Here is a 17,366-nt window from a genome sequence, read left to right on the forward strand (position 1 = left end):
GATATTCTTATATTTCATGAATTATTTCTTATAATTATGTCACATCATTTTATGTTAAGCTAATATACAGCAAAATATTGCATAAGACATCTAAATTTTTTAATGTTAATGAATAATTATTATAATAACATAAGCATTAGTGAAATGTTATTTAAAATATATAATTTAATAATCAAATTAATTATAATATATTTTATAGATTATTGCTACTTGCTTTCTTTCTTTTTTCTGTAAGCATATTAATCAGATACATTGCCGAATTAGCAAAGAAAAAATTTACAATTACATAGAATACTCTTGCAATCAAAAAGATTGAGAAAAGAGTTCTCACAAATTTTCTACTACAACATCATAAATCTCCAAGACAATATTTAACTAATACATATAGATCATAAAAGATGATAACTGTAAAAACATGCAAAAAATACACAAAGATTAAGAAATAAGCAAATTTTTAGGATCAAATAATTTATTTAATAGATAACATATGGATTTTTAAAAGATATGAATATTTATTTACAAAATTTTTTTACAATAATTGAAATTGATATACAATAAAATATATCTTATTTAATATCAATTATTTACATTTAATACAATATTTACAATTTATATAATAGAATTAAAAATGTTCCTGTTAAAGTATTATTTTGATATTATATTTTGTGACTATTTAAAATTCATATAAGAATAATTTTTTATTGGACAAAACTTCTTTTAATCAGTCTTATATAGTTTTAATAATAGTTTTAATTAATAATAAATCATTATTTGATGAAAACGAAATGTTTTCGTAAAATTAATTTAAAGTTCACAGCCTGTTTTATTTTTTTACAATATAATTAAAATATTGATAAAAAATTTACTATTTATAAAAAAAAATTACATATATTATCAAAAACATGACTCACATGATATCAAAAACTAAGTTAGTAGTTTTATCATAATTTCTATTTAAATAAATGTTCTGAATATTTTTGTTAGTTTAATATAATATTAATGATGTAAATAATAAAGAACAAGCACATACAATTTATTAAAAACTGACACCTTGATATTAGTATGTTACAATTGAGAAAAATATCAATTTATAATTTTGATATCAAATTCTATCAAGCAGTAGAATTGTTACAATTCCTTATAAATTTTGAAAATATAGGAGTGGTTTGAGCATACCTGGATAATGTCGATGTCGATCTATGCATAATGGGTAACACAGAATCATCTAAACCACGATGAAGAGATATTGTATCTAAATCAATCATTCTTGCAGTAGAATGAGCATGCATTGCTGATAAATATTCTGGTGTTTCTAATGTAGCCTTTGTTGGTTTATGGTATCTAAAAATAAAATAAATAACATAATATTAAATATGAAATTTTTAAATATGAAATTCTTTCTATTTAATACTTGCAATTTTAATAACAAAGAACTGCCAACTACAGATGCTGAGCTTAATGCCATTGCTGCTGATGACATCCAAGGTTGAAGGAAGAATCCAAAAGAACTAAATATTCCAGCAGCAATGGGAATACCCAATAAATTATAGATACTAGCAAATAAAAAATTCAGCCTTATTCGAAGAACAGTTTTTCTCGATAAATCCAGACATGCAATAACATCCAAAAGATCGTTCTAAAAAATTATTATTATTAATATTAAACATTATTATATAAAACATAAAATGTTAAAAAAAAATTATTTTAACTTACTCGCATGAGAACTACATCAGCAGCTTCTACAGCAACATCTGTACCAGAAGATATTGCAATACCAACATCTGATTGTGCAAGAGCTGGACTATCATTAACACCATCTCCTACCATAGCAACTCTTAATCCTTGATCTTGTAAACGTTGAATTTTAGCAACTTTATGTGAAGGTAACACTTCTGCAAATACTCTAGTAATACCAACCTATAAAAAATGATAAAATATTAAATGAATTCATAAAAGACAAGTATGAAATTACTAAATGAAATGAAGTAATTTACTTGTCTGGCAATAGAAACAGCTGTCTTTCTATTATCTCCAGTTAACAGAATAACTTCTAAACCCATTTTTTTTAAAGTATAGACTGCCAAATGAGCTTCTGGTTTAACTGTATCTGCTACACTAATCATAGCCACTAATACATTATTCACTGCTGCTAAAACAGCAGTACATCCTAACTCTTCTTCGGCAACCATTTTTAATTCGACTTCTTGTGGTATATTTATAGCATTTCTTCGCATCCATTCTCTATTACCAATGCATATTTCGTATACATCCTCAAGATTACTTTGATCACCATGAGAATCTGGATTCAACAATAATTCCAGATCCAAATTCTGTCTTTCTTGACTTGTATTTGTAATTGGCGTAACATCAATTGGCACATTGTTTAAGGTATATGTTCCAGAAGATAATTTTTTTACCTCATTAATATAGTTAATAATTTTCTCAGATTTTAATGCATCGGTCAATATATTTGAAATATATGACACTTTACATTTAAGTCCACAACCAGCAACTGCTTGAAAATTCATACACTGTCCAGTTGTTTCGGAAGCTATTGTTTCCTTTACGTACCGGACAATCGCTTTAGAAGAAAAAACAAGATTTTCTAAAAATTTTATGTTAAATTTAATAAATATGTATAAAGATTTTCAATATTTTACCTGATGCAATTGGATGTTCACTGTTTGCTTCAGCAGTACAAACAATAACTAAGAATTTTGCTAATGAACAAAGTTTTTCGTTTACAAAGAGACTTATCTTTGTTACCATTAATACACCGTGTGTTATCGTTCCGGTTTTATCAAAAACAATGCATTTAATTTTGTGCGCATTTTCCAATGGTTCAGCGCCTTTTATTAAAATACCATTTAATGCACCAACTCCAGTACCAACCATAACAGCAGTTGGTGTAGCTAATCCTAAAGCACATGGACAAGCTATTGCTAATACACAAAGAGCACTTCGAAAAGCATACTGAAATATAATCTCTTCTCTATTCATTCCCTGTTTATTAATTTGATCATTGTGCGAAATTGGTAAACTATTTATATTTATGTATCCCACTATTATCCAAATAATTAAAGTCACTATAGAAACAGCTATAACAAGAGGAATGAAATAACCCGCTATTTTATCGGCTAAATGTTGGATAGGTGCTTTGTTTGTTTGTGCCTCTTCTACTAATCGCACAATTTGTGCTAATGTCGTATGTTCTCCTGTATGTGTGGCAGTAATTAAAAGTGGACCATTTTGATTTATCGAACCGCCTATTACAACTGATCCTTTCTTTTTTGGCACTGGCATGCTTTCTCCAGTAATCAAACTTTCGTCGCAAGTAGAATGACCTGATAGAACTTTACCATCGACAGGAACTTTAGCACCTTGCACTACTTTTAATATATCTCCTCGTTGTACTAAATCTATACTGATTAAACGTTCAGATAATATCTCATTATTAGGACCTAATGAAACAAGAACTGCGTCCGTTGCTTTTAAAGACAATAATTTCGATAAAGCTTCCGAAGTTTTGCCCTGAAATATTGTATTTTATTGATTCAATAATTTTTCTAAATAATATAAGCATAATATTTCAATAAAAAATTAAAACCTTTGCAACATGTTCCAACCATCTTCCTAAACTTATGAACACTAACAACATTGGAGGAGTATCAAAAAATGTCTGAGGACTAACATGTTCTTGCATTATCATGGCTGCTGTAAGTACGGCAACTGAATACAAATAAGATATTGTAGTAGTCATAGAAATTAAAACATCCATGTTTGTCGTTCCATGTTTTAAAGCTTTGTATGCTTGTACATAAAAATGCCAGCCACCAAAAAACTATAAATATTATTATTTATTAAACTATAAATATTAATTTTCTAAAAAAATGATTTTTCAATTTAAATAAATACTCAATTACCTGAACTGGAGTAGAAAATATAAAAAGAATTAGATTTTCCAAAGAAAGACCAGGTACTATACAACACATATCCTTATGTGTTTTTTCACCAATGGACATATCCACCATAAAATATGTCATAGCTAACATACATGGTATACCAAAAATTAAAGAAACTAAAAATGCAGTCCTCCATTTATTTATTTCTTCCCTATAAAAAAAAAATAATATAATATAAAATAATATAATAAATTTCCTACTTATTTAATACAAAATAAAATGCCATGCTTACTTTTGATCCAAGTAGTCTCTATTTTCTTTATCTCTATTACTAAATAACATGGCTGTGAAACCTAATTTGTTAATACATTCAATAATATCTCTAATGCCAATTTTTTCTACATCATATTTGAATTTACCACGTTGAGTGGCTAATGCAACTGCTGCAGAATGAACACCTGGCAATTTTTTCACAGTTGATTCTATTTTATTCACACAAGATGCGCATGTCATACCTGCAATCTATGAAATCACAATTGAAAATGATCTCATTAATTATAAATCACATGAAATAAATGATTTTAGCGGCGAAATTGAAATTGAATATAGAGCTTACTTTCAATTCAACTTCACCTTCCCCTGTACCAGGTTCCTCAATCAAAGTAGTAGGAAAACCCAATTCGGATATGCTGGATGCAATGTCTACTGCTCTTATCTTATCCGGATCAAATGTAACTTCTGCTTTGGCTGCCATCAATGCAATCAAAATACTATTTACACCATATAATTTTTTACAATGTTTTTCTATGGCAGCAACACAGGAAGCACAAGTCATTCCCTTTAAGTTCACAAATCATTTATAATAATTTATTTTAAAACAATAATGAATTGAAAATGAATTAAAATATTTTACGAAAAATATTGGTGACCAATTGATATGAAAGACAGATAATATAGAGAATAATGAAAAATAGAAAATCTTTGAAAATTCAAATTTTCTTCAAAAAAAGTTGCAATTATTATAATTATTATAATTATTATAATTGTTTAATTCTATTTTTATTGTCAAATCCAATATACTCGATGAAACAGCTTATTAGCATAAATTAATTTTTAACATTTAGAATAGAAAATAAGATTTATTGATTTTGATCTTGAAATATATTTTCAAGGTCATCATATTGAATGATTTCTTCTTATACACTATTTATATGTAACTTGCATATTAATTTTTAGATAAGATATAGTTTTATACCGAAATAAACAAATCGCAATTACTTATTATAGATAAAGCATGCTATTCGGTTTGACCTTATTCTCGAATGGGATGAAAGATTTGAGATAACAACAAATCATAAAGAGATAAGCCGAATAACAATGTTATCCTTCAAAAAGAATAGAATGATATTTATTTTCAATCTGTTACTATGCAATTTCAAACAAATATAAAAATTTACGTCTTCCTTCGTTATGCATTTCTCACTCGTTTTCGTATCTTTTATTTTATGATTTCAAATAAAAAAAACATAATTTACTTATTTTAGAAAATTATTCAGTTATTATTTACAAATCAAGATTTTATACACAAAAAATATTTTCCATTCATCGTATTTATACACGTTTGAATAAAGTTTGAGATAGATTTATAAATAAGTTTTAATAATTTAAGAATTTTACATCGTCATGATTTGAAATTGAAAATATTTTAGTCATAATATTAAAAAAAATGCAATTATTAAAAAGTTCATCAATTTATGGTAACTATTTATGATTGAAAAGAAGTCACTTGGAAATAAGACATACATATGGATTAATTATGATAAATTTAATAAATTATAGAAATAAATATGCATATTAGCTAAAGTTGTCACATCTTTAGATAAAATTATATAGCATCGCGAAGCGAACTATGAAGAATATTCTATTTGAAGATTTTTTTTTTTTTATTTCTGCAATATTTTTCAACCTTTTAATCGAAACACACAAATCTGAATTAATTTCAAATTCAAATTTAACTTAAATTAAACTTAAATTAATTCCATAAGTTAATTAAATTTAACTCAAACCTAATCATCCGAATCTTAGACGATACGTAATATTTTTGCATCTCGACTAAGATCGATAGTTATAAATATATATAGAAAAAGGTTATTCAAATTGATGACCTTGACAAGTTTTATTTTAATTAATCTTTAGTGCAATTCCAAAACATATTCTTTTTTTTTATATAATATTTACCGTTATATGTAAGAAGCATTTTGCTGTTTGATTCTCTTTTTTTACATCACCTCCTCCATTCATTTCCAATGAAACATTTCCACTGTCTGGAGGATTATTGTTCAAATTAATCGATGTGCTATAAACCGTGCCATTTACTTCTTTAACAAACGAATTAAAACCCATTTCTTCAATGAATCCCGATATTTGATCAGCTGTTACATCATTATCGCTATAAGAAACTCTGGCTTCCTTGTTCTCTAAACTAACATTTACTTGTTTTATTCCTGATTTCTCTGATAAAACTCCTAACATTGGAAAAAAGAAAAAATCCAATAATTTCTTTTTTGTTGCGAACAAGATTTAAAAAATTTGTTACTTACCAGTAATAGTTTTAACGCAAGACATACAAGTCATTCCATCAATGTGTATACTACATGTACTAATATTTGATTGTGATACATGATTTATCTGTTTTTTTTCTATAGAATTATTTTCCTCCTTGAATAAAGAAGCAGTAAAACCCATATCTTCTATAATTTCGACTAATTTTTCAGGTGTAATTTCGTTTGCTTTGTATTCAATATAACCTAACTTTTCTTCTAGAATTATTTTAATGCTTAGAATTTCTGATCGACTACCTATAGTTCCCTCAATATTCTTCACACAGCTTTGACATCTCATACCCTCGATATTAACCTTCATCGTGCTAGAAGCATTCGAAGAATCTTTAATTTCCTGAGATCGAGGAACGCAGACCAAATGTGTCGAGCCTTCATAATCGACATCCTCGTCACCATCCCTAAACAAAGAAAGAGAATCGATCTTTTCAACTTTATTCATTCTTGAAAAGCATAAAAAATCATTAACATAACAAAATCATAATAAAATAATAATAAATTCTAAAGTTATATTGAACTATTAAAATAAGTTATAATAATAAATATTTTATTTTAATTTTCTGTATAGAATTGACGAACGATAAAGAAAAATATTAATCATCGTGACAAACATCGTGCTCATTATTAGATTATTGTAATTACATATAAATATTAATTAATATTAATAATAAAGCAATAAAAATAACTTAATTATTAATAAATTTATAAAAAAGAAAAAAAAAAGAAAAAATAAATTGTGATCGATCAATTTTACAAAAATGCTGTTATCCAAATTAGATATTAAAAATAAGTCAAAACATGATTTTTTGATTCAAAACTCAAATCTAAAATTTTATAAAATTTTAAAATTATCAAAAATCATGATTCAAAAATCAAAGTGTTTATTTTTTTTTTCTTTTCTCTTTTCGAAAGAGTACTATTTTAAATTAAAATTTTAATAGAAACAATTATAAAAATTATAATTATAAAAATGAGAAAAATATAAATAAAAATATGTATTTATATGAAAATTTAAAGTTTACGATGACAATTAATTTTTTGCCTTTGATAGCACATAAATATTTATAATCCTCTGAGACAATATATAGCTCACATGTGCTTTATTTTATACTTTTATAATTTATTTGATTTATACGTTATTATTGATTAGCAATCATGACAATTAACAAGATAATTACAAAATAGATAATTTTTTTATTTATCTATTTTTTCTATACTTAAGTAGGTAATTTTCTAAAATTGTTTATTGCAATTTTCAGTTTCTATGTATAATTAAATACCTTTTTTATGAAAAAAAAAATTGTGCAATTATTACATTATTTATAATTTTATTTAAAATAAGAATAAGTACATTTTTTTAAATACATATATTTCACTTTTCATTATTATTTCTAATCTCTATTGTTTATAAATACAGAAAATATGTTATTTGTTTTATGTTTAGTCTTATTTTTAAAAAATGTAAAAAATATGATAATAAAAATTTTGTAAAAAGTGAATCAAAAATAAAAGTTTCATCATTATTATTATCATTTATCATTAGTTTATGATAAATATATTAAATATATACATATGTATATATAAATTCATAGGACAATATATAATGTAAATATACATGTATAAATACATATATATTGATAAAATCTGGATAAAAAAATCTGATACCTGATAAAATTTATAGTAAGATATATCATACAGTAAGATTCACTAAAACGAATAAAACAAGTTTAATCAACGAATTAATTTCAATCAAATGAATTTTAAAAGCAATTTTTCTTCGTAAGTTTCATTATCAATTGTTGTTATTTAATTTCAAATTATGATTATATATTTCGCTTTTAACGTAGAAAAATATTATTAGAATGTAGTATAATGCTATAAATAGAGTATTATATACTAATATTATTAAAAATTATTTCATCGTAAATATAATACAAATTTTCAATAATCACATAGTTAGATAACTATTATTCTTGTACTATTAATTATTAATTTCCATTCATTATTCTATTGTGAAAAATGGCAAATAAATATAAATATAATTCAATATAATATAAAAGAATTATAATATACTAATTATAATATATAGAACATTTGTAAATAATAAAAATTGATTTTACAGGAAAAAAGATTGCTTTTAGAATCTATGTTAATTTCTTGGATATTATAAGTCCTATAAATATTAAACATCAATTTTTATCTCTTATAATATACACTGTATATTATATTATGATATATACATATAAGAAAAATGTATATCGTACTAATAGAATACTATTAACATTATTGAAATACATGTATCCCATTCATAAAATATTGCTGATGCGTATACATTATTATTCATAAATCATCCAAGTTATCAATTGTAAACATAAGCTTATGAAATATAATCAAATCTATCAAATTTAATTAATGAATTTCCTTTCTCATATTATATTTATAAACTTTTTAAATTATTTGTTTAATATTTTTTTTTTAATCTACGTTAATCATAATATAATCTTATCTTAAAAAAATAAAAATATTTATGATACTATGATACAGTATACTATTCATTAAATCAAAGAAATTTCTTTTAAATTTATTTAATGGATTAAAAGTTTAATTATTTATTATTATTCTGATATATTTTTTGTATTTCAATCTTGATATAATAATGAATTAATCCATTAATATTTTTATATAATTATTTATTTAGTTATGCATTATTATTATTGCTTGGTTTAGTGGATTAAAATAAATTTATATTAAAATTATTAAAAATAATATTTATATAATTTATTATTAAAAATAATAATTATATAATTTGCAATCCTATATTATGTATAAATTTTATTCTATTAAATCCAACATTCAATCTGGATAATTATTTTATTTCAACAAATATTACATATATACAAGATGTTAACATCATTAATTTTTAAAGGAGATCAAAATTAATTCTAAAGAAAAACACAAAATAAATACAAAAAGTTGATGCACAAAAATATCGAATCTTATTTATTAAGTTATAAACAATTGAATTTATATTAGGAAAATAAAGTAAAGCAAAATAATATAACGAAGATAGAACAGTTTCATTTTATTTGTGTCTCGCTTCATTTAATAGTATATCTAAAATTTCAATTATTAAAAACTTAATAAAAAATTTTAATCAGTCTCAATTATATTTTTAACTAAAATTTTTAAACTAATTAAAATTTTAATACATTTTTATATATCAACTTTTATCTTTGTTTTGATTTTTAATTAACTTAATAAAATTATACTAAAATTAATTCTACAAAGTTGTTGTATAAATATAATAATACTTTATAGACTTCAGACTAATATTTGAATTGTAACAATATTATTACTCTTTCGTATTTCATATTTATTCATATTCAATTATATTAAATAATTGTAAATAAATAATTAATTAATTATAAATAAGAATTAATTATCAATATCATATTGCAATCTTGATTTTATTTATTTTAATTTCATTATATCTATATCTTGAAATATATTCTTAATATCTTGAAATACTGTTATATTGAAATATATTGTTAATTATTGTATCCATTGATTTATAAATGGGATATTTAATTTTTAAAATTGACATATAATTTCCATATGTATTCCAGCTTTACTATCAATTTTTAAAAGAAAAAAGAATAAACATTAAATCGAAAAAAAAAGTTGAAATAGCGAGATTTTGTATTGTATTATACATGTATAATATTTTCATATTTTCATTTCCAATGACTTAATACGTCAATACATTTCATCTTATCATAAGAGGAATTATAACTCTTTGATTTATATAACTTGCACGTTTACTCATTAGTGATAATGTTATAAAAGAAGATATGCTTTCATGAATTTATCAATTTGTTTTGCTTCAATTTTTGATTCAATTTTTGTTGAATAATTTTTTTGTCAATTCTTTATCATAAATAATCAAAATCTGTTTATTGTCAAGGATTAAAATGAAAAAAGTAATTAAGTATTTTTCATTATTAACATGTCATTAATAATTATTATTCATTTCAAAAATTAAAAGATATCGATAATAATACTACGATTTTACCATTATTGAAAAATCTTACCAAAAAAAGTCCGATCCATATTTTTCATAAATTAAAGGCTGTCTATCGTTATCCATTTTTTTAAATATATTTACGAGCAAAAACTTCCGCTATATAATCAAACGAATAACCTTTGCACGTTAGATTGCAAAAAAAAATTGCAAAAAAAAATTGCAATTCAATTTGAATATAATAATCGTTTAAATGTATATAAATTTAACGATAAAGCTAAATGTTATAAATCGTTTTTTAATAAAAGAAAGAAAAAAAAAAGAAGAAAATAACAGAATATTTAATAAAACGATATTTAGCAAATCGAAATATTAAAAAATTACTCGTCAACGCGAAATTGTAATCTATATTTGTAATACAAAGAATACTTGGTTGCTTCAGTTAAAATCAATGGATAAACAGGATAACGAAGGTCGATAAAGTAGATAAAAAGAGAACACTTAAAATGGATAAGTGAACAAATTCTGGATACTAAAATATCGATTATTGCTAAAAAAGATGTAATCACGTTACGAATCTCGTAACATATAATCGTAATTGTTCTGCGACGGGATTAGTCCAAAAATTTGCTGAATGTGTTTATATGTATAATTCGCAAGAAAATTGAGATCACGTTTGTCGAAAGCGAACAAGTTCCGGTAACGAAGAGTGGGGTACGTTCGTGCGTTAGACTCGAGTTGATATCACCGACCGACTGACTGATAAACTATAATTGTATTGCCACACGATCTTTTTGCTCACGGCACTTATTCGTGACACGATCGTTATTCTCCTACGAAAACTAGCCGATATACGTTACGGTTGTACACGACTATTTTACATTTTGTCTAGTCGATACTAAGAGAAATCTTATTTCCAGTCTAGTCGATACTAAGAGAAATCTATTTCAAGTTTCCAGTTTAATTCACAGTCTTATGATCGTTTTAAATATGAAGAATCAAAAAAAAAAAAATCATACTTTCTACACATGATTTTTTGATCAAGTTTAATATCGGATTAATCAAATTTTATTAACATTTACTTTTTGATTCAAATTCTTTTTCTTTCATTTTTTGATGATAAATTAATTTTTTTACACCAAGATTAAGTTTTATTAAAATAAATTTTTATTGAAATAATTATTCGAGTAAAATTTTTATTTCATTTTTTATTTATGTGTCTGTATATATGTTATATTATTTTATTTCAAATATTATTTGAACAATAATTTTATTTTTGAAAAAACTTATTTTAATATTTGTTATTTCCTTTTTGTATTTTCATTATGTTTATGAAATAATCATTCTTTAAAAGAACATCAAACATAAATAAATCATTTGAAAATAATTTATTTTTCAAATAAGATTTTGGAATTTATTTGCATACATTTTTATTTCAAATAAATTTACTTTTTATTTTACCTGAAATAATAATTTTATTTCAAATAAAAAATATCTAATCTTGCTTAATATCTTTCAATTATTTAACATATAATATTGAAAATTATAAATAAAAGAAAAAATCTTTTTATTTCTATATCGTGCAATTCTTCAAACTTGAAAGTTTTAGATGCAAATTTAGGAAAAAAAGAAGAAAAATACTGATCCCAGTAATTTCATATTTTCATATCTTCGTAAAACTGTAAGCAAGAAAATGACTATTTATTGTAAATTAAATTATAAATTAAACGATTTATTTAGCATAAACTTGAATTTTAAACAAAAATCTAATTCAATTTATTATTATCGAAAACCGCATATTACTCTGCTCTATTTTTATTCATGAATAAGAAATAAATCCAATTAAGAAATAATTTTTTTGAATAAAAAAGAATAAAAATAAATAAAAATAATAGGAAATTATTTTTGGTTATCAGTTCTTTTTACGTACTATACAGAGAAATTGCAGTATTTATTTATACTTAAATTTTATAAAGAAAATGAAATATTTGGAAAAATAAAAATATATGGATATTACATAAGATATTTATTTATAATGTTATCTTTCTTCTTTCATATTTTCCATATTATTTTTAATTTTACAATAGTTTAAATATATTTTTTTAATTATAAAAAAAAATAAATATTAATTATTTATTTAATACTAATTATTATTTATTTTTAATTTGAAATTATATATAATTAATTTTAATATGAAATTCATATTTAAATAATTTTTTCTAACATTCATTGAATCTTGAATCGAGATATCTATTTATGCAGAATATAATTAAATACATTATTATTATATTACAGTATGTACACACTTTGAATGAAATTGGAAAAAAATTTAAGCAGTAGTTCTAAAGATTAAAATAAATATAAAAATTGGTATGCAAAAATGTCCCTTAAAGCTTATTTTTTAAGCTATAAATAATTAAACAACTATTTTATATTAGATAAAGCGAGACAGACAGAAAGAAAGTGACGAAGATAAAACTATCATTATTATATTTCATCTACATGTATATTTCATATACATTATAATACAAATTAAATTGTTTGTAATTTGAAAAATCTTTAAAAGTCATTTTTGCATATATTTTGGCAAACTTTTGTTTTAATTTCTAAAGTTAAATCTTTAAATTTTTTGTCAAATTATATCTAAATATCTTACATATTTGTATATAGAATATTAATATTCATAAAATATTTTTTAAGAACTGAAGTATTAAACAATCATAAATATATATAGAGATATGGATTACAATTTATTTATTATATTACAAGCAATTGAAATTTGCGTCGGATGAAGTGAAATAGAAAAAAATGAGACGACTTTAAAGATATTCCACGAATATATTAATTCTTTGTCCAACTATATTACAATAATAACTATTATATAATACAATTATAAATATTAATAAGTATAATATTAATATGTTGACTTTGTATAAAATGAAACAAAAACAGTTAAAATTATAATTTATATATGATTGTTTTCAAACAGATTAAAAAAACTTGCTTTTAATTTTTTAAATTTAGTGTACGAAAAATAGTTTTTATAAAAATAATTAAATTGTTTTAAAATATATTTTTATAAATATTTATTGATTTTTTAATTTTCATTTTTATTATTATTATTATAAATTAAATAATATTTTTTTCTCTTAATTTTATATTATAAATTTTAATATTTCAAAATTGATATTTCATAAAGAATATCTAAAATCATATTAGATCATATGAAATCAGATTAGATTTCATATCATATAAATTAAGAATAAAAATATTTATGAAATGACAATTTCTTTTCTTTATTTCGAATCTGAATTTTTTTATTCAAAATTACTTTTATACAATAAAAAAAATATTATTTACTTAAAGCATTTAAATTACTGAACAAAAATTTATAAAATCAATAATATTAATTTTCAAGTGATTTGTAACACATTAAAAAATTTGTTAATTAAATTTTTCTTTTAATATTGAGTATAACAATAAAATAATATGAATTATAATAGATTAAAAAAAAATTAAATTGAATATAATTTTTAATATAAAATATATAATATTTTTTTTAATGAAAAATTTATTTTTCAATATTTTAATAGATTTCATATCACTCATTTTAACAAAAATATAATAATCTTATAAAAGTAATCTTAAAACATATTATTCTATCATATCTCGTAAAAATTATTATTATAAAAGATAATTTTTTTGCAATTAGAAATTATAAAAAATAAAAAAACTATTCTTATTTTTTGTACATATAAACATATGCACATGTATAGAATTTTCTTTTTATTTAAATTGTTTTTATTTGTCTTTACGATTTTGCTTACTTTTAAATATTATATATGATATTATATGTGATAAACACATATATATTTTCAATATATAAAAACAAATAGAACAAGTTATTAATTTTTTGCAACATTCAATTAATATTTAATTCAATATATGAAGCAAAACCGATATTCTATTTCGATATTTGATTTATTTTTACAACTGTAATGCGAATAAGTATGAATAATTCATAAAACCGCAAATTTTTATCTTGTTTCCTTTTTTTCGATAGCTTCTATTATGTTAAATGTTAGTAAAAACATTTTCTCTTAAAATATAATTTGAATAAATCGAAAATACATCGAGAAAAACCAAAACGAAAACCGTTTGATTACTTTCATCGAATTATTTTTATTTGTTGAATAAAACTATATTTTCGATAATGTTAAAAAATAATTAATAATAAAAACAAAAAATGTATACAAAATAATGAAAATGTTGAAAAAATGAAAAAAAATGAAAAATAAAATTAGATAGATTGAATAAAAATGTGAATGCAATACACTGATCAAAAAACGAAATACGTTGAAATGGCTGAAAACTATTACGGAATGAATATTTAATACTATGTGTATTTGAAAACGATTCGAATATATATTGCACAAACAAGAGAGAAAGGCATGTTCCAGATCCACGTAGCGAAAGATAAATATTTCGATTATACTTATAATTTTATTTCTTACATTATTTTGTACTTTTATTTCTTATAGTTTTATATTTTTTATTTTATGAATTGTAGCATTTCAAAATGTATTCATATATATACTAGATTTTTTATAAAAAAAAAAATTTTTTTACTCTTTATTTAATAAATCAAATACGAATAAAAAATTTAGACATAGATATATATACATATATTTTTCTATAATACAAATTGATGCAATAGTTAACTTACCCTAAATATTTAGTAACGTTCAATAATTTATATCGCCAATCGATATTTACTATCTTCCGCATTCCGACGCAAATGGATAATATGTTTTTTTTTTACATTAATAATTTTTTTAATATTTATAACGATTATTAAATTTTATAACAATATAATTTAAATTTTAATTTAAAATTTAAATAATTTAATATTTAAAAATTTAAATAATACGTAATAATAAAAGTATGTGTTTCTCGAACTGAATTGCGATAAAATCAAAGTCATATAATAAAGTAAAGGAAACTCGCGTTTGCTACACAACGTCGCGTTTGACGTTTAATCAATAGATCATGATCAAATTTCGAAAATCGATCTATTCTCTGTTTCGATTAGAAAATAAAACCGTCACGAATCACTATGCTTTTTGAAACTCGATCATTCAATAACATTCTTCTATTCCACACGTTCCGTCATCAAAGCATTGTCGTTCAACTTTCAAAACTATTACGTTAAAATAAAAAGATATAATTTATCTTCAATACCAACTTCTATACTTCGACCAACTTATATGTATTATTTTTTAACAAACTTATGCTTCTTTTATATACACATATATTCTTATCAAGAATTTTAATAAAAAAATTTTAGCAAAATAAGTATTAATGTAATGTAAAAAAAAACTACTTGTCCTTGTCCAATAGTTAAATAATTAAAAATAAACGATAATATTATCAATAATAATTATCAATATATGTTATTATAAAGCAATTTTTTAAATTTTTTTTACTTTCTTACTTAACCTATTTGATTAGCATAAGTACAAAAAAAATATGCAGACAATTTTTTTAAAATAAAATATAAAATGCAAAAAATCAAATATTTTGTAATTTTTATATGTACATATATAAAATTTTGTTCTATTTTATGTATATATTCATAATAAAAATAGATACTTACTTTTCTTTTGTCAATGCCAGCTCTGCATTTACTGCCTCTCCTCTATTGCTCTTTTGTCCTATGAAATCAAAAATATTAATCTTAAATATTATAAAAGCCACTTAATATAATTATTCTATAAAAATTGTTACGAATAAATGAATAATAATTTATAACAAAGAGATTAACGGATAAAGTTACCTGGTGTACTTATTTTATCAAGCTGATGATTTTCATCTACTAATGTTTTTGTGTTAACCACTTCCATGTCTTCTGTAAAAAACATTTCAAATAGATAAATATAATTAAAATTATCTATTAATAATATCATAATTATAACATCTTTATTATTGACATAATAGATTACTAATGACATTTTATGTATTAATATTTTTTTGATATATATATTCTAATTGAAAAATTATTTAAATTTAAATTTAAATATTTAAATTTAATTCATAAATTCAAAAATTTATTTAAATTCATTGATGAAAAATATATAAAAATAAAATAAAGAAAAAAAATAAGGAAAAAAATAAAAAGTTTGCATTAATATTAAATGCAAATTATTAATAATATAAATTAAATCATGAATCAATATTATTCGTTTATTATTATTTGTTATATTTATACTATATAATATATATATAATATATATATATATATATATATATATATTATAAAAGAATAAAATTATCATACAAATTACGCATAATTAGGAAAATGTAAAATCATACCAGTAAATTCTATAGATGAAATAAAATACTTTCATCAAAGTGAATAGTTCAATTTATGTTCCAATCTTTTCACTATTTCACACACACTGTACACTATCAGAGTGGCATACATTACTCATAAAATTTTATTCACTGATGAAGACTATGAAAATACACTTTAATTCAAATTAATGAAAAAGAAAATGTTTATGTACGTAAACATATGAATCAAAATATATTAACAAAATACAAATTAGGTTAAATAATTTCTGTTTTATGAATTATTTTAATCGGGCATCAAAATTGTTTAATAAATATAATTATGGTAAAAAATTTGATGTTTAAATGAAATTGGAATATACCCAATAATAAACTACATGGATATCAAAGGCACAAGCAATTGGCAGATAATGGACTTCTGTTCACATCTGTAATACTGAATTGTTGGTACTTCAGTGAGGTGCAATGAGAAAA

The 17,366-nt window shown here is 21.8% G+C and overlaps 1 protein-coding gene across 3 annotated transcripts in view; it reads right to left on the bottom strand.

Annotated features, from left to right (window-relative positions):
- Positions 1 to 17,349, bottom strand: part of ATP7 (copper-transporting ATPase 1) — a 20,104-nt gene extending 2,755 nt beyond the window's left edge. The window contains exons 1-14 of one of the 3 annotated variants that reach the window (XM_086916086.1): positions 16,914 to 17,349; positions 16,378 to 16,449; positions 16,198 to 16,255; positions 6,503 to 6,921; positions 6,141 to 6,427; positions 4,519 to 4,740; positions 4,195 to 4,424; positions 3,924 to 4,113; positions 3,608 to 3,841; positions 2,661 to 3,531; positions 1,995 to 2,581; positions 1,714 to 1,917; positions 1,416 to 1,636; positions 1,177 to 1,341 (exon numbers count right to left, since the gene is read on the bottom strand). In XM_086916086.1, the coding sequence (XP_086772212.1) occupies positions 1,177 to 1,341; positions 1,416 to 1,636; positions 1,714 to 1,917; positions 1,995 to 2,581; positions 2,661 to 3,531; positions 3,608 to 3,841; positions 3,924 to 4,113; positions 4,195 to 4,424; positions 4,519 to 4,740; positions 6,141 to 6,427; positions 6,503 to 6,921; positions 16,198 to 16,255; positions 16,378 to 16,444 (3,755 nt within the window). In that variant the 5' untranslated portion in view covers positions 16,445 to 16,449; positions 16,914 to 17,349. Of the gene's footprint in view, positions 1 to 1,176; positions 1,342 to 1,415; positions 1,637 to 1,713; positions 1,918 to 1,994; positions 2,582 to 2,660; positions 3,532 to 3,607; positions 3,842 to 3,923; positions 4,114 to 4,194; positions 4,425 to 4,518; positions 4,741 to 6,140; positions 6,428 to 6,502; positions 6,922 to 16,197; positions 16,256 to 16,377; positions 16,463 to 16,913 lie in introns of those variants that run through there. The other 2 variants (XM_086916087.1, XM_003691128.4) reach the window with 2 other exon arrangements.
- Positions 17,350 to 17,366: the final 17 nt, after the last annotated feature.

Source organism: Apis florea, unplaced genomic scaffold, assembly GCF_048593485.1.
Source record: "Apis florea isolate Af1SG1 unplaced genomic scaffold, ASM4859348v1 contig_37_pilon, whole genome shotgun sequence".
NCBI lineage: Eukaryota > Metazoa > Arthropoda > Insecta > Hymenoptera > Apidae > Apis > Apis florea.